Source organism: Pelophylax lessonae (genome assembly GCF_965119305.1).
Source record: "Pelophylax lessonae genome assembly, chromosome: 4".
Lineage (NCBI taxonomy): Eukaryota > Metazoa > Chordata > Amphibia > Anura > Ranidae > Pelophylax > Pelophylax lessonae.
Window position 1 is genome coordinate 426,272,657 of NC_138771.1, and position 16,583 is coordinate 426,289,239.

The window sequence follows — 16,583 nt, forward strand, 5'->3', positions numbered from 1 at the left end:
ATTGCTCAATTCCCCTATCAACACAGTCACTGTTGATGAGGGAATTTCTCCCACAGTGCTATTATGTTCTGCCGGCGGGAAGCCTTCCATGCCGGCAGAACACAATGATCACTGCCAGCGGCTATAGCTGTCGGCAGTAATCGCATGCAAAAAAAATAATCAGACAGGCTGGCTGTATTGAAGTCGTTTGATGGATCAACTTCAGTAAAACCAGCCTGTCGCTTAGATGGATCGAATCGTGGACGGTCCCTGCTGAACCAGCCAAGATTAGATCCATCTATGGCTGACTTAAAGCAACAAATATAAGACAGACGATTGTGCTAATCACTCCTGTATATGTATCACTCCTGGATTACCCTACTCCAGACAAAACTTTTTTGATAAGAGTGGTAAAGGGTTAGAATAGAAGAAATCTGGTACATTCAGTTATGGTGACGCATGTAACCCCTTTACGCTCAAAGTGCAACCCTGGATGCCTGACTAGCTAATCACCAAGCCCAAGAACTGCCACATGAGGATGGGGCTACAGTCCTTAGCCCTGTGTAAGCTCTGACCATATAACCATGGAGCTTACAGGTGGCAAGTGAAGCAGAGGATAGGTAATTATATGGAGAAGGAGGGGAGTAAAGATATTAGGTGAATCTGTTATAAATGTATATGTAGAAAATAAAGCCACATAAAGACAAGCCCACAATGGGACAGCATGCCTTGTGTTTTTCCTCCTGGTTTTACTAATGATATCCATAGTCACCAATGAGTGTTCTCATTATGACTTTTGCCAAGTTAGAGGATACAGTGAGATCATATCGAAGGGAGAGCAATTCACCACCCTGATCCTTCAGGTCATAAATAAGTTTGGAATCTTCTCCATATTTTCCAGTTAGAGTTTCCTGCAATGTAAAATATTATATTAAAATACAAACAACAGTAATTACAGTAACACACATGAATAAGCCTTGGCAAGTTCACCATCCTTTGTACTTAAAAGGGAACCTGTAAAGTTAGCTCCTTACTGTAAAGTAGAATAATACTGCTTGGAGGTACTGAGCCAAAACAAGAACATCTGGACAACTATTATGCACAAGCCTATTCCATCATTCCAGTGATGAAACAAGAAGTAAATAGGAATGTCAGGCTACAAACACTTTATTTCTGAATAAAAGCTGCAGATGTAAATGAACACCTAAGGTTATGTGTTACAATAAAATGCAGCCAAAGGGTAAGTCTCTAATTGTCAATGACCATTTACTGATGGTTTGTTTTACATTGTGTGCAACACCAGTGATTTTTGGAACCAACTATACCATAATGTAGTCTGGTACAGCTATTATTCTTGTCTCAAAGAAAAACATAAAGCTGAAATTCAGGTTGATGCACTAAAAATGCGATTTACTAATGACTACCATATGGGTGTCTCAATCTGTTTCATTACCAGCCTCCTGTGATACTCTGCACAGCAGAACTCGGAATGAGAATGCTTACATGAAGGGACAGCATAGAAATGGCCTCTTCAGCATGCTTCTCCTTATTATCCGATCAACAGTTCAGTGAGCAGACTAGAACGCTTAAAATGACTATCACTAGATCAAAAAAACAAAACTGAACCACAAGCATCCTGTAAAACACAGGTGTCAAACACAGGGCCCGCGGGCCGAATGTGGCCCCCCCCCCCCCAGGCCATTTCATGTGGCCCTCGCACCTCTCCTGCAGCTACAGCACCCCCCTTGTCTCTGCCCCCACCTTGTCTCAGTAGTCGGCAGCAGAGAGGACAGAACTCCTTTGCCAGATCCTGTGATTCTCTGTGCTGCTGCAGAAAGGATCGTCTTTGCCCCCCCCCCCTTCTCAGCAGTCTGCAGCAGAGAGGGGGGCAGAACTCCTCCTACAGATCCTGCACCTCTCTGTGCAGCCACAACACCACCTTGTCTCTGCCTCCCCTGGTCCCAGCATTCAGTAGACTCTGTAAGCTGACTCCAGCCCTCCTCTGGTCCTCGTCCAGACCTTGCACTTTCTTCTTCTCAAATCCACCCGCATCTTCTTCTTGGCAGTAGCCCCAGGTAAGGGGCTACATTGTGATGTAAGAAAGGGTAGGCGACTCTTGACAGCTCATGTAAGGGTGTAAGTGGGCGTGGAGTGCTCTGGACATCTAATCCTACAGATATAACCAGCCCTTTGAGGGAAACCAGAATGCTGATGCGGCCTGCAATGAAATTGAGTTTGACACCCCTGCTGTAAAGGAATATAGGTGATACTTACCAGTTCGGCAGGCTGTGACTCAATATGTATGTATCGATGTACTTGCCAGCAGGTATAACCGCTGCATGCAGTGTGGGAGGTGAATACCAGAAGTGTCTAAAGCGATTGGTACCATCGCTGGACTGGTATTAGGGCCAGTATCTGACGAAATGCGTAGGGGGAGCCTGCGGTGCGTCACGCTGTGTCCACGAGGGAGACGCGGCGGCCATTTTCTCGGCAGGAAACAATCTTCAGGGACGCTCCGGTCCATGCAAACCTTACATGCCTGAAATCTTACTACTAAACGTGAGTTGCCACTTGTCATGTTGTGTCTAATAAAGCTGATTATACAGTGTCACGCTATGGGAGTTGTCTCCTTCCTTTACATGTGATACCACCTATTTGGGAGTGAAGCGGTCAGTGAATGTGTTGACACCAGACTAGCAAGTGGATGTTATACAGGCTGATTTTGATCTCTGTCATGGGGGTCAAATTATTGTGGTAAGAGGCCAATATATACCTTGGTGGTGGTTCTCCCTACACATGGTGATCAGAGTTTTGGAGTGTCCTTAGGAGCACCCTGTCCTTTCCTACCTGGAATCTTTATAATTTACAGATTTGGACTGTCTGTTTATAAGGACTTTTTAGTCTATTTTACTCAGTGCAAGCGCTACACCTGTTTGTTTTTAACTTTTAAGAGGATCTATTGTTCTAATTCATGGATCAAGTGTTGGCAGCTCATCTATTTATTTGATTTGTATTTTAACCCTAATTTCTGATGTGCGCAGCATATTCCACAATTTATTTATTAATGTTTGGCTTGCCTAACATTAAGGTCACTGAAAATGACGAAAGTGAAGTTCCAACCTAGCTGTGCTGCCTGGCAGGGATGAAAAAATAAGAGCAGAAGATCCTGGGAGCTGTACATCAGAACAAGACCTGCTATGTGTAGGCAAGGGGCAAATCTCAGCCTACTCATGGGTAAGCTCCAGTGGGCGGAGTGAAAAGTGTTAGGGGCGTGGCCTGGCAGGTGTCTAGGCTGAGATTGCCACTTGTCTACAGACAGCAGGTCTGGTCTTGATGTGCGGCTCCCGGGATCTTCTGCTCTTATCTGTCAATGTCTGGAGCACGGGCGGACTCCTTACCAGTCAGAACTCACAGTACTACACAGTCAGCACAGGACTACATTTCCTAGCAGCCTGAGCAGCTCACATACATACCATGGGTTCGCAGGACTGAATACATCACTTGAGTGACTGAACAGAATTAAAATTTTTTTGGCTAGTAAAAAAAGTTCATGTATTTCTGCTGGGTGTTGAACTGTTTACCCAAAATTCAGATTTAAAAGTGGATGCAAACCCCCACATATACCCAGTGAAGTGAACAGCCTCAGAAGATACACAGAGATTAAACAAATCGCCCTACAAAAGTTTTATTTGTATATCTGCTGTCTTCAGCTTTCTACACGGTTTAGGTTGTAATAAAACCCCGTAATAAAGTGATGAAGTGATGTTTTCAAGAGTTCAAATTAGGTGTGCACCCCGTGACAATCCTGTGCACATTGGTGGCCCATTACCACAATGGAATCAAGTGACGGATAGGTTTCTCATTCAAAGTGACACTCAAAAGTAGCGATTACTTCTTACCAAATCATGGGGAGGTTGACCCTGTGGCAGAGGATGCATAGACTGGAATCCCAATATATGGATCTCCCAAACCTATCTGCTTTATACAAGTGTAGATCTCATTTGAGTCAATGGCAACATTACCAACAGATGGATCCCAAATTAAAAAATAAACGCCGATAGTGCATTATCTTTAAAATTAACTTTAATGTAAAAGACAGACACTTACAGCAAATTTTGATCACACACGTAGACAGTAGCTCTTTAAGAAGATTGCGGCCGCCTGCAGAACGGACCGCGATGTGTGACGGCACGGCTTGCTCCCCCATTAGCATTTATTTTTTCATTTGGGGTCCATCTGTTGGTAATCTTGCCATTGACTCAAATGAGATCCACACTTGTATGAAGCGGATAGGTTTGGGAGATCCATACATTGGGAGTCCAGTCTATGCATCCTCTGCCACAGGGTATCTGCTCACCAGTTTAACCACTTGCTGCCCGCCCACCCACCGTCAAATGACGGTGGAGCAGTGCGGCCATTGTTCTGGGCCGTCGTCATGACGGCGGCCCATTCAGGCAGGGCAGGCGCACAATCGTGTGCGAGCAGCCCTGCACTGTCGGTGGCGGCGTGTCCCCCGAGACACAGCGCGTCACCGGCAGGGGGGAAACAGCCAATGGGCATGGCTGTTTCCCACGTGATCGGCTGTGATCTAATCACAGCTGATCACAATAGTACTGCCAAGAAGAAGACCGCGCATGCGCGATCGGGAGCGCGCTGCACGGTCATGTCGGTGGCGCTGTGTTCTCTAGGAACACAGCTAGTCACTGACAGTGGTAAACAGCCAATGACAGTGGCTGTTTACCATGTGATTGATCAGCTGTGAATCCATTCACAGCCGTTCACAAATGTAAACACAGAGCAGTAACATACTGTTACTAGCTCGTCTCCCATCACACACCGTTTCCAGTGTGAGGAGAGCAGAGCCAGAAACAGAAACAGTGAGTTACTGATCTGTGTCTTGTGAGTGTAAAAAGCACAAATAAACTTGTTCCCCCACAGTCCTCAGCCCCCCCCCCCCCATTGCACCTGTCACCCAACAGTCACCTCATCAGTGCCCAGGAATTGCCACCCATAAAGTGCACCTGTCACCAGAGACTGCCATCAGTACCGCCAGCGGTGCCCTGTCACCCATCGGTGACAATCGCCCGTCACCCCATCAGTCATCGTCAGCTGTCACCCCATCAGTGACCGTCACCTGCCACCCATTAGTGATCATCTGCAGTCAACTGTCACCCGTCGCACAGCCCATCACAGCGACCATGTCAAAACAGATGTATAGCAGCGAGGAGGCGCTTCAGATCCTCTCCATGACCGATGAGAGCACTGGGGAGCTCTCATCAGAATCCGATTCGGAATTTGAAATCGCTAATAGTAGTGGATCGGAGATGGACTCGGAGGAAGAATGGATCCCTCCTACAAAGGGCATGGCGCTCTGGAAACCAGGCAGCCACAAGGGATACACCCCAGGATCCTATGCCCAGGCCCAGTACCAGCACTGCCACCAGCAGTACACCCAGGATCCTATGCCCAGGCCCAGTACCAACATTGCCACCAGCGATACACCCCAGGAGCAAATGCCCAGGCCCAGCACCAGCGCTGCGGTATCACTCCCAATTTCAAATCCCCCTACTACCAGCACTGGAGTTTCACATCCCCCAAGAGCCAGGGCCACTACCCACCTCCCAGATGCTCTTGCCAACCCAAGATGGCTGCCCTCCAACTCGGGATCAGCAAGTATTCCCCCTTTCACCGCACAGCCAGGTGTGCAGGCCAATAATTTTCACATTAATTGATTTTCTGTATTTTTTTCTGCCCAACAATTTTCTGCAATTCATCGTGGACCAAACTAATCTTTATGCCCAGCAGTTTATTGTAAACAACCCCCAATCATCCTATTCCCGTCCGTTTGAGTAGAGAGATTTAACTTTGGAGGAATTTAAAGAGTTTTCAAAGAGTTTTTGGGCCTCACGATAAACATGGGGGTTACAAAAAAAAAAAAAAAATGAAGGACATGCCTATTGGTCCACCCACCCCATACACCACATGCCCATATATTCTTCTCTAGTGCCCAGGTCCAGGTATGAAATGATTATGCACTTCCTTCATTTCAGTGACAACAGCCAGTGCCCCCCCCCCCCCCAAAATCATCCAAATTATGACAAGTTATACAAAATTCGCCCCCTCATAATTTTTTTTCCCCAACGTTTTGCAGAACTTTACGTCCCTGACCAAAACATATGTGTGGATGAGCCCCTGCCACGGGATATCTGTATGCGTTCCGCAAAAAGGAAGGAAGAGATTCCTAGCTCGATCCCCCTGACTGCCCGGCCTACATGGGTACAAACGAAAAGGTTGTATGGGACCTGCCGTACCCACTGCTGAGGAAAGGTTACCACATATACCTGGATAACTATTATACAAACCTGCCCCTATTCAAACATCTCTACCTTGAAAAAACCCTGGCCTGCGGAACCACCAGGAAGAACAGGAAGGGCTTCCCACAATCCTTGGTGAATAAAAAAATGAGAATGGGGGAAAGAGCAGCCTTAAGAAACAACGAAGTGCTGGCCTTGAGATGGAAGGATAGTAGAAATGTTTATATGATGTCCACCATCCATAACGACACCACATTTGAGAAGAAGAGGCCCCATTGAAAAGCCAACGTGTGTCCAAGATTACAATCTTTACATGGGGGGGGTGGATTTTAAAATGCTTCAGCCCTACTTGGCAACAAGGAAGTCCCGTTTCTGGTACAAGAAAGTTGCAATTTATTTATTTCAATTGGCCTTTTATAATGCTTATTTTATCTATGCCAAGTCCACTGAAAGCCCCTCTTTCCTAAAATTCATTGAAGAAACGGTCACGTCCCTCATCTACCAGAAAGGCGCCCCCCCAGAAATCTTTCGCTCTGATGCTGTTAGCGGTCTTCATGAGCGCCACTTCCCAGACAGCATTCCACCGTCTGAAGCAGGCCGAAGACGCCAAAAAAGATGCCGTATATGCAGCAAAAGGGGAATTTGTAAAGATACCAGCTACCTTTGTCCGGACTGTCCCTCCCAACCTGGCCTGTGCATTGGAGAATGCTTCAGACGTCATCATACATCCATACAATACTAGCCCATATTTTAATAATTTCCCCGTTTTCATCTGTGCTGACCATTTTCCATGTTTCCTTATATAACCATGCCATTGCCTTCCACATAAACTGACCCTGGCCTGTTTTTCCACTATGCCTCTGCCTACTGTTTGGACTGCTTTCACGTGAACTGACCCTTGCCTGTTTTACCGATTACACTTCTGCCTACCGTTTGGACTGCTTTCCCATGAACTGACCCTGGCCTGTTTGATCAACTACGCTTCTTCCTACTGTTTGGATTGCTTCCCTGCGAACTGACACTGGCCTGTTTTATCAACTACGCTTCTGCCTGCCGCTTGGACTGCTTGCACGTGAACTGACCCTGGCCTGTTTTACCGACTATGCTTCTGCCTACCGCTTGAACTGATCTGTTGCCCTGCTACTGTAGTACACAGGGGTCTCACATATGTGAGGGGCTCCAGAATTGTTTTTCCGGATGGAGAAAACCAATTTTTTGGTTCTCTCCGGGTTTTGTAAATTCCGGATTAGGGCCTGGAATCCGGAGGCTTCAAAGAGATTTGGGTGGGAGAAGCCTCTACCCCTGTCCCCAGGTCTTACCTGACCGAGGCCCTCAGCTGACTTACTACCATCATGCCTCTGCCTGCTACATGAAATTAACTGTAGAAAGATTCAGTATGTTACTGAAGGGCTGGGGAGCGGTACAATGATTGTCTGCGGGTAACAGTGTACCGAGACCAATATTATAGCTGTGCTGACCATGTCTCTGCCTGTAAAATTCCTTTGGACAAATGCTGTGGCTTTGCTGACAATATCCCAGTATTGACTATAGACTATATTCCTGCCTGCTGCCTGGAAAATTGCTATTGTAGTCGCTAAGCATATCCCTGCCTACTGCCTGGACCAATGCTCTCCTCTGTGGACAACTGAACTACTAAAACCACAGGTAATACTTTTTTTACACTTTCCTTATTAGAATGTATGTTGGAGTGTAATTCTTGGTAAGTACATACTATGTGTTAGAAATATGAGGGGCCTTCAAAAATAATAGATTGTCAGGAAATTAGATGTGTATTTTATGTTCTCAGAATGCCTGACCGTGCTACTTGAATGTTGGGCCTCTGTATGTGGTCAGGCTATGTAAAAGTCTCACACATATGCTATCGCCATACTTAGAAGGAGTAGTAGAATGTATTTTGGGGTGCAATTTTTGCTATATACATGCAACCACTTACCGTCCGCTGGCAGTCGGCTTTCAGATAAGGGTGGTCCCAGCAGTGTATTCGCTGCGGGATCACCCTTATGGTGCAGGGGAAGAGGTGCCCCCCCCCCCCCCCCCGGACGTTTTCCCAGCTTACTGGACCCGCCGGCAGCGGGGAAAATTATCTGGTCCTGGATCCTCCGACAGGAAGTCGAGTGAAGGCAAGATGGCCCTCACTCGACTCTATCGTCTCCGAGGACCGGAGCTACGTCAAACGTCGTCGCCTAGCAACCGTTTTAAAGGGCCTTTTTTTTTATTTATTTTTTTAAAACAATTTTTTTTTCTTTTTTAGTGTAGTTGTGAGGTCTTTTTGAATAAAGAGGACCTGTCATGCCTATTTCTATTACAAGGAATGTTTATATTCCTTGTAATAGCAATAAAAATGATCAAAACATTTTTTTTTTTAAAAACGGTGTATAAATAAAAAAATAATAAATAAAATAAATAGGAAAAAAAATAAAAAATTAAAGCGCCCTGTCCCCGTTAGCTCGCGCGCAGAAGCGAACGCATACGCAAGTCCCGCCCACACATGTAAACGGTGTTTAAACCACACATGTGAGGTATCGCCGCGATCATTAGAGCGAGAGCAATAATTTGAGCCCTAGACCTCCTCTGTAACTCTAAGCTGGTTACCTGTAGACATTTGTAAAATGTCGTCTATGGGGCTTTTTAAGTACCAATGTTTGGCGCCATTCCACGAACATGCGCAATTTTGAAGCATGACATGTTGGGTATCAAATTACTAACATTATCTTTCACATGGAAAAAAATTGGGCTAACTTTACCGTTTTCTTATTTTTTAATTCAAAAAAGTGAATTTTTTCCCAAAAAAATTGCGTTTGGAAGACTGCTGCGCAAGTACGGTATGATAAGAAAAAATTGCAACGATCTCCATTTTATTCTCTAGGGTCTCCGCTAAAAAAAAAAATATATATATATATATATATAATGTTTGGGGGTTCTAAGTAGTTTTCTAGCAAAAAAAAGATTTTAGCTTGTAAACACCAAGTGTCAAAGATAGGCCCAGTCTTAAAGTGGATAAATGGACAACTTTGTGTAAAGTGCTAGTTGGATGTTGGGCCTCTGTATGTGGCTAGGCTGTGTAAAAGTGTCAAACGTGGTATCGCCATACTTAGGAGGAATAGCAGAATGTATTTTGGGGTGCATTTTTTGCTATGTACATGCTATGTGTTAGAAATATTGCATAAATGAACAATTTTGTGTAAAAAATGCGTTTTCATTTTCTTTCCACATTCTCCAAAAACTTGTGGAAAAAATTACATGTTCAAAAGACTCATTATGCCTCAAAGATTATATGTTAGTCTCTTTGCTTTCCAAAATTGGGTCATTTTATGGGGGTTTCTATTGTCGTGGTGCTCCAGGGCCTTCAAAAGTGCAGGTTGTCAGGAAATTATGTGTGTAATTTATGCTCCTAGAATGCCTGAAGGTGCTACTTGGATGTTAGGCCTCTGTATGTGGCTAGGCTGTGGAAAAGTCTCACACATGTGGTATCGACATACTCAGGAGGAGTAGTAGAATGTGTTTTGGGGTGTAGTTGCAAGTATACATATGCTGTGTGAGAGAAATAACCTGTTAATACGAAAAAAAAAAAAAATCTTCATTTTGCAAAGAATTGTGGGAAAAAATTACAACTTCAAAAAACTCACCATGCCTCTTATTAAATACCTTAGAATGTCTACTTTCCAAAAAGGGTTCATTTGGGGGGTATTTGTACTTTCCTGGCTTTTTAATGTCTCTTCAGTACATCAGGTGTGGTCAAGTGTGATCAATTTTCAATGATTAGCACCATAGCTTGTGGACTCGATTACTTTCACAAAGACCAAATAATATATACTTATTTGGGTTATATTTACCAAAGATAAGTAGCAGTATAAATTTTGGCCAAAATTTGTGAAGAAAAATTACTAATTTGCAAAATTTTATGACAGAAAGAAAAATGCGTTTTTCACAATATTTTCAGTCTTTTTTTTATTTATAGCACAAAAAAAGCATAAAAACCCCAGTAGTGATTAAATACCAGCAAAATAAAGCTCTATTTGTGTGAAAAAAAAAGGACACGCATTTTTTATGGGTACAGTGTTGCATGAGTAATTGTCATTCAAAGTGTGAGAGTGCTGAAAGCTGAAAATCGGTCTGGGCAGGAAGGGGGTGAAAGTGCCCTGTAGGCAAGTGGTTAAAGCTCAACCTCCCCATGATTTGGTAAGAAGTAATCGCTACTTTTGAGTGTCACTGGCAAAGTTTCACTGTCACTTTGAGTGAGAAACATATCCGTCACTTGATTCCATTGTGGTAAGGGGCCACCCATATGCACAGAATTGTCACGGGGTGCACACCTAATTTGAACTTTTGAAAACAGTTTTATTACAACACCTCAGAAGCTGAAGAAGTCACTGTATTTGTTTATCTGAGACATCATTTGTCACTTACTTCATCATTTTGGCGATTTGTGTATGATTATTTAACATCACGTGCATTTTGTTCACATATATGTTTGTTTATTCATATTTATGTATTTTTTAGAAGCGCACTACTTTTTTATTCATTTACCCATTCATTATTTCTAGTGCTGCCTCTATCTTTGTTTGTGGTTAGCGCACCCTTTTTTCTTAATTTATTGCACTGAAATATTTGGTTTGGGTGGACTTCACCTTTAATTTTTCTGTGTCACAATATCAATTTTTACTAACAGGGAAATCCATATTTGTGCTATTACTATACTAGCCTATAACAAATAAGCTTTTTAAAGCAGTTCTTCATGCAAGAAATAAAAAAAAGTTAAATGTCAGCAGCTACAAATACTGTAGCTTCTAACTTTCAATAAAAGGACACTTGCCTGTCCAGGGATCGAGTGCAGCCAGTTCTTTAGCCATCTTCAGATCTGAGCGCTGGCATGATTACATACATTAGAAAGCCGCATGTGACCGCCCACTGTGCATGTGCAAGCCACGCTTTGTGAATGACCCCGCAGGTTTCTGGGACCTGTGACGTATCAAAGAAGGCTGCAGGGGGGGGGGGGGGGGAGAGGGCATACTTACGCTCGGCCCACGCAATCTGACCGGTGGGAGTGGGTACCTGTCAAAACGGGGGAGAGGGTAGAAAGCAGAACTTCCCCTTTTGGGTGAAGTTCCACTTTACTCATTAGGTAACAGTTGAGTCACAGAAAGGTACTTCATACACCTTTACTTTACCACATACTCAGTCCAATTAGTCAATATGAGCAGTATAAAGAATGTTCATTAAATGTCTTTAGGAACCTCTATATATGCAAGTGATGCAAGAGAGTTAGGGTTAACCACTTACCTTTAGCTCAAACACTGGAGTGTCAATAGTTTCAGCACCATGGCGTTTGAAACAGTTAATAATGGTGTTAAAAACCTTCTCTCGGATTGCCATCTGTTTGGGGTTATAATCTCTGGTTCCCTGTTAGAATAGACAGCATCAACAGTTATAAAAGCAAGCAGCATTAGCATAACAACCAAACAAAATCACCTATATATATATATATATATATATGAGCAGAGGATTCAGGGCCATGCACACTGGGCTTAAAAAAAACACTGCTTCTACAGGAATAACTGGAGTTTTCTACAGTAGTTTTGAGGTTTTCTTTTTTAGTTCAATGTTATCCTATGTGTCCAAGTGCATTAGGACATTTAGAGGTAGAAAAAAAAAAAGCCCCTGGATTGCGTTTTTTTAAAGGTGTTTTCTGGCAGAGAAAAAAAAGGCTAAATGCGCAAAAATGCATATACAAAAAAAAATAAAAAAAAATAAAAAAAAAAATAAACACTCTATATAAGCGCTTTTCTTTCTGACAAAAGAAACGATGGAATAATTTTCCATCCTGTTGGAAAAATTGTTTGTCCAATATTGGTCAACTTCTGGTATGATAATTTTTGCACAAAAAAAAAAAAAACTAATTATACTACCGATTCTGAAATTGTTCAACAATTTTTCAATGCATCTTTTCACAAACTGGTGAATTTCTGCCCAACTTTACTTCTGAGTCACTGACTCTCTAAGATGCTCTTTTCATACTCAATCATGTTACTGACCTGTTGCCAATAAACCTAAATTAGTTGCAAAATGTTCTTCCAGCTCTTCCTTGTTCGGCTGGCCATACATGGTTCGAATCTGTGCTGAACCGTCCGAGATTCGAACCGTTACTAGCCAGGCTGAATGTACAGTGCCTTGTGAAAGTATTCGGCCCCCTTGAACTTTGCGACCTTTTGCCACATTTCAGGCTTCAAACATAAAGATATAAAACTGTCATTTTTTGTGAAGAATCAACCACAAGTGGGACACAATCATGAAGTGGAATGAAATTTATTGGATATTTCAAACTTTGTTAACAAATAAAAAACTGAAAAATTGGGCGTGCAAAATTATTCAGCCCCTTTACTTTCAGTGCAGCAAACTCTCTCCAGAAGTTCAGTGAGGATCTCTGAATGATCCAATGTTGACCTAAATGACTAATGATGATAAATAGAATCCACCTGTGTGTAATCAAGTCTCTGTATAAATGCACCTGCACTGAGATAGTCTCAGAGGTCCGTTTAAAGCGCAGAGCATCATGAAGAACAAGGAACACACCAGGCACTCCGAGATACTGTTGTGGAGAAGTTTAAAGCCGGATTTGGATACAAAAAGATTTCCCAAGCATCCCAAGGAGCACTGTGCAAGCGATAATATTGAAATGGAAGGAGTATCAGACCACTGCAAATCTACAAAGACCTGGCCGTCCCTCTAAACTTGCAGCTCATACAAGGAGAAGACTGATCAGAGATGCAGCCAAGAGGCCCATGATCACTCTGGATGAACTGCAGAGATCTACAGCTGAGGTGGGAGACTCTGTCCATAGGACAACAATCAGTCTTATGCCCCATACACACGTGCAGATTATCTGCAGACTTTTGTCTGCAGACTTACCAAAACCATATAATATGAGGTCAAACCTAAACACTTTCAATTTGTATGCAATCCGGCAGGCCCTTGCACTACATAGAAAAGGTAAGTCTGCAGGCAAAAGTCTGCAGATAATCTGCACGTGTGTACGGGGTATTATACTGCACAAATCTGGCCTTTATGTAAGAGTGGCAAGAAGAAAGCCATTTCTTAAAGATATCCATAAAAAGTGTTGTTTAATCTTTGCCACAAGCCACCTGGGAGACACACCAAACATGTGGAAGAAGGTGCTCTGGTCAGATGAAACCAAAATCAAACTTTTTGGCAACAATGCAAAACGTTATGTTTGGCGTAAAAGTAACACAGCTCATCACCCTGAACACACCATCCCCACTGTCAAACATGGTGGTGGCAGCATCATGGTTTGGGCCTGCTTTTCTTCAGCAGGGACAGGGAAGATGGTTAAAATTGATGGGAAGATGGATGGAGCCAAATACAGGACCATTCTGGAAGAAAACCTGATGGAGTCTGCAAAAGACCTGAAACTGGGACAGAGATTTGTCTTCCAACAAGACAATGATCCAAAACATAAAGCAAAATCTACAATGGAATGGTTCACAAATAAACATATCCAGGTGTTAGAATGGCCAAGTCAAAGTCCAGACCTGAATCCAATCGAGAATCTGTGGAAAGAACTGAAAACTGCTGTTCACAAACGCTCTCCATCCAACCTCACTGAGCTCGAGCTGTTTTGCAAGGAGGAATGGGCAAAAATTTCAGTCTCTCGATGTGCAAAACTGATCGAGACATACCCCAAGCGACTTACAGCTGTAATCGCAGCAAAAGGTGGCGCTACAAAGTATTAACTTAAGGGGGCTGAATAATTTTGCACGCCCAATTTTTCCATTTTTTATTTGTTAAAAAAGTTTGAAATATCCAATAAATTTCGTTCCACTTCATGATTGTGTCCCGCTTGTTGTTGATTCCTCCCAACAAATTACAGTTTTATATCTTTATGTTTGAAGCCTGAAATGTGGCAAAAGGTCGCAAAGTTCAAGGGGACCGAATACTTTCACAAGGCACTGTACCAAGTTGATCGGGATGCAACCAGCCTGCTGAAATCTGTTGCGTTTATTGCTAGGGGCTACTATGGCCGCTAGCGATGACGAATGTCTTCTCCCGGTGGGATGGTGGGATTTCCCTGTCAGCACTGTCTGTGTTGATGGTGGAATCGTGTGAATTTTTTTCTTGCAACCTGTGGTTGCAGGAAAGAAATTTGCATTCTGTATGGCTGGCCTAAGTTCCACTTACTTTTTTTTCCTCCTAGTGTGGGGTTTTAAGATGATGCTGCAGCTAAAGAAGAATTTACAATTTTTTTTTTTTTTTTTTTTTAAGAATACCCTTATATTCTACCTTGGGAGTCTTAAGAACAAACTTGTGTTTGCCATCGTCTGTTCCCAACTGTGCCTTCAGTTGAAGCAACTTCGCCACTTCTTCTGCTACCTAATAATGAAGGAAATTAAACATCATAAAAGGCAAAATAATAAAAAAAACAAAAAACAAATACTACTACTTAAAAAAATGGATATGCATATATGTGCTTTGATTTACTTACATGAAATATTTACATTTAGGTTATATAAACATTTAAAACATTTCATTACGAGGCTAAATTTTCAGTTTTTAGTGCTGTGGTTGTTTGACTGACAATTACTCAGTCATGCAACACTGTACCCTATTTAATTTTACACCATTTTTTTTTTTTTTTTGACAAATAATTTTCTGGTGGCATTATTAACCACTTTTTTTGAAAACCAATCTCTTTTCAATAATGCCTAAGCCTAAGGCAATGTTTTTTTCCAGTTTTTAGTGGTCATTAAAGAGGTGAATGATAAGAAGGGTGAGATATTTTGTCTTAGGCTGTACATTCCTACACAGGCAGTAGTAGTAGAGTAGTAGAAATATTAAAAAGAGAAATAAAAGTTAGATAGGGAGATGGAGAAGTCCGGTATGGGAGCCAGGTACAGGTTCCGAGATGAGAAATGGTACTGGGGATAGGTCCTGCTTGAGAAACTTAAAGCGTAACTCCACTTTTGTTGAGAAAAAAAAAAAAAAACATTCCCCTCTGGGTGATCTATGTACAATACAAGGAATTTAACAAACTTTGTTGCAGATTCCTACCTTTTGTTATTCTGAAGATATCATTGTTTGTGCCTCTGTGGGTCTAATGGGAGTGGTTTCATAATTATCTGTCAGCTGTGGCTAATGAGGAAAATCATGTCATACAGATGCCTCACTGATACCATTCAGGAGTCAGTGATCCTGTTATGTCTGATATAAAGGGTCATGATCTTTAATCATTTTACTTTACAGTGGATCTAGAGTTGAGGCACCTACAGACAAAAAACGATTTACTGTACCATCTAAAATATATTGTGCAAGAATGTGAATAAAACATGCATAATTTAAATTTAAAATTAGAATGCAGATATTAAACGGATTGTAAAGGCAGGCGGTTTTTTTTTTTTCATCTAATGCATTCTATCCTACTGTGTGCAGCAGCTCCCCTCAGCCCCCGCTAATACTTACCTGAGCCCCCTCCCCATCTAGCGATGTCCACAAGTGCCTCAGCCATCTGGGACACTCTCTTCGAATTAGCTGCTATCAAACTCAATTAGCCAATCAGGAGAGAGAGGGCGGGGCCGAATGGCAGCTCCATGTTTGAATGGATACACGGAGCTGCAGCTCTGCTCCGGTGCCCCCATAGCATGCTGCTTGCTCTGGGGGCACTCAACAGGAGGGAGGAGCCAGGTGAGCCAAAGAGGGACCCGGGAAGAGGAGGATCCAGGCTGCCTTGTGCAAAACTACGTCAAAGAGAAGGTAAATATAACATGTTTGTTATTTTAATAGAAAAAAGTGAGACTTTATAATCACTTTAAAGAGGAACTCCCTACAAACAGCTAAAAAAAATACACGTCTACTGTATTAGCCACCAAAGGAATCATAATTTTACTCAGCCATTATCAATACAATCATCAGTGAAAGGACAATTACTGGCTTCTCCAGGTAGTACAGATGTCACTTTTCAGTAAGCAGATGGTGAGGTGAAACAGGTAGCTGCATTGATTAATCAAATAGGTGGGTCCCATACCTGGTTGTGCAGTGTGGCAGAGGTATACAGCACAACAAGAGTGGCTGACCAGAATTACAAATTCTTTGACAAAGAAACCAATAAGCATATGACTGCAAGGTGCCTCAGCAGTTAATACTAATACAACACTGAGGTCCTTGGTTTGAATCCCATTAAGAACATGATCTGCATGGAGTTTGCATTTTCTCCCTGTGCTTGCGTGAGTTTCCTCCCACATTCCAGACATGCTGGTAAGT

The 16,583-nt window shown here is 42.7% G+C and overlaps 1 protein-coding gene across 2 annotated transcripts in view; it reads right to left on the reverse strand.

Moving 5' to 3' along the window:
* The window catches only part of LOC309553175 (histidine--tRNA ligase, cytoplasmic-like), a 246,276-nt gene that overhangs the window by 225,534 nt on the left and 4,159 nt on the right, over positions 1 to 16,583 (reverse strand). For both annotated transcript variants that reach the window (XM_082254105.1, XM_082254104.1), the window contains exons 2-4: positions 14,610 to 14,699; positions 11,595 to 11,714; positions 795 to 890 (exon numbers count right to left, since the gene is read on the reverse strand). In XM_082254105.1, coding sequence (XP_082110231.1) covers positions 795 to 890; positions 11,595 to 11,714; positions 14,610 to 14,699 — 306 coding nt within the window. The remainder of the gene's footprint in view (positions 1 to 794; positions 891 to 11,594; positions 11,715 to 14,609; positions 14,700 to 16,583) is intronic.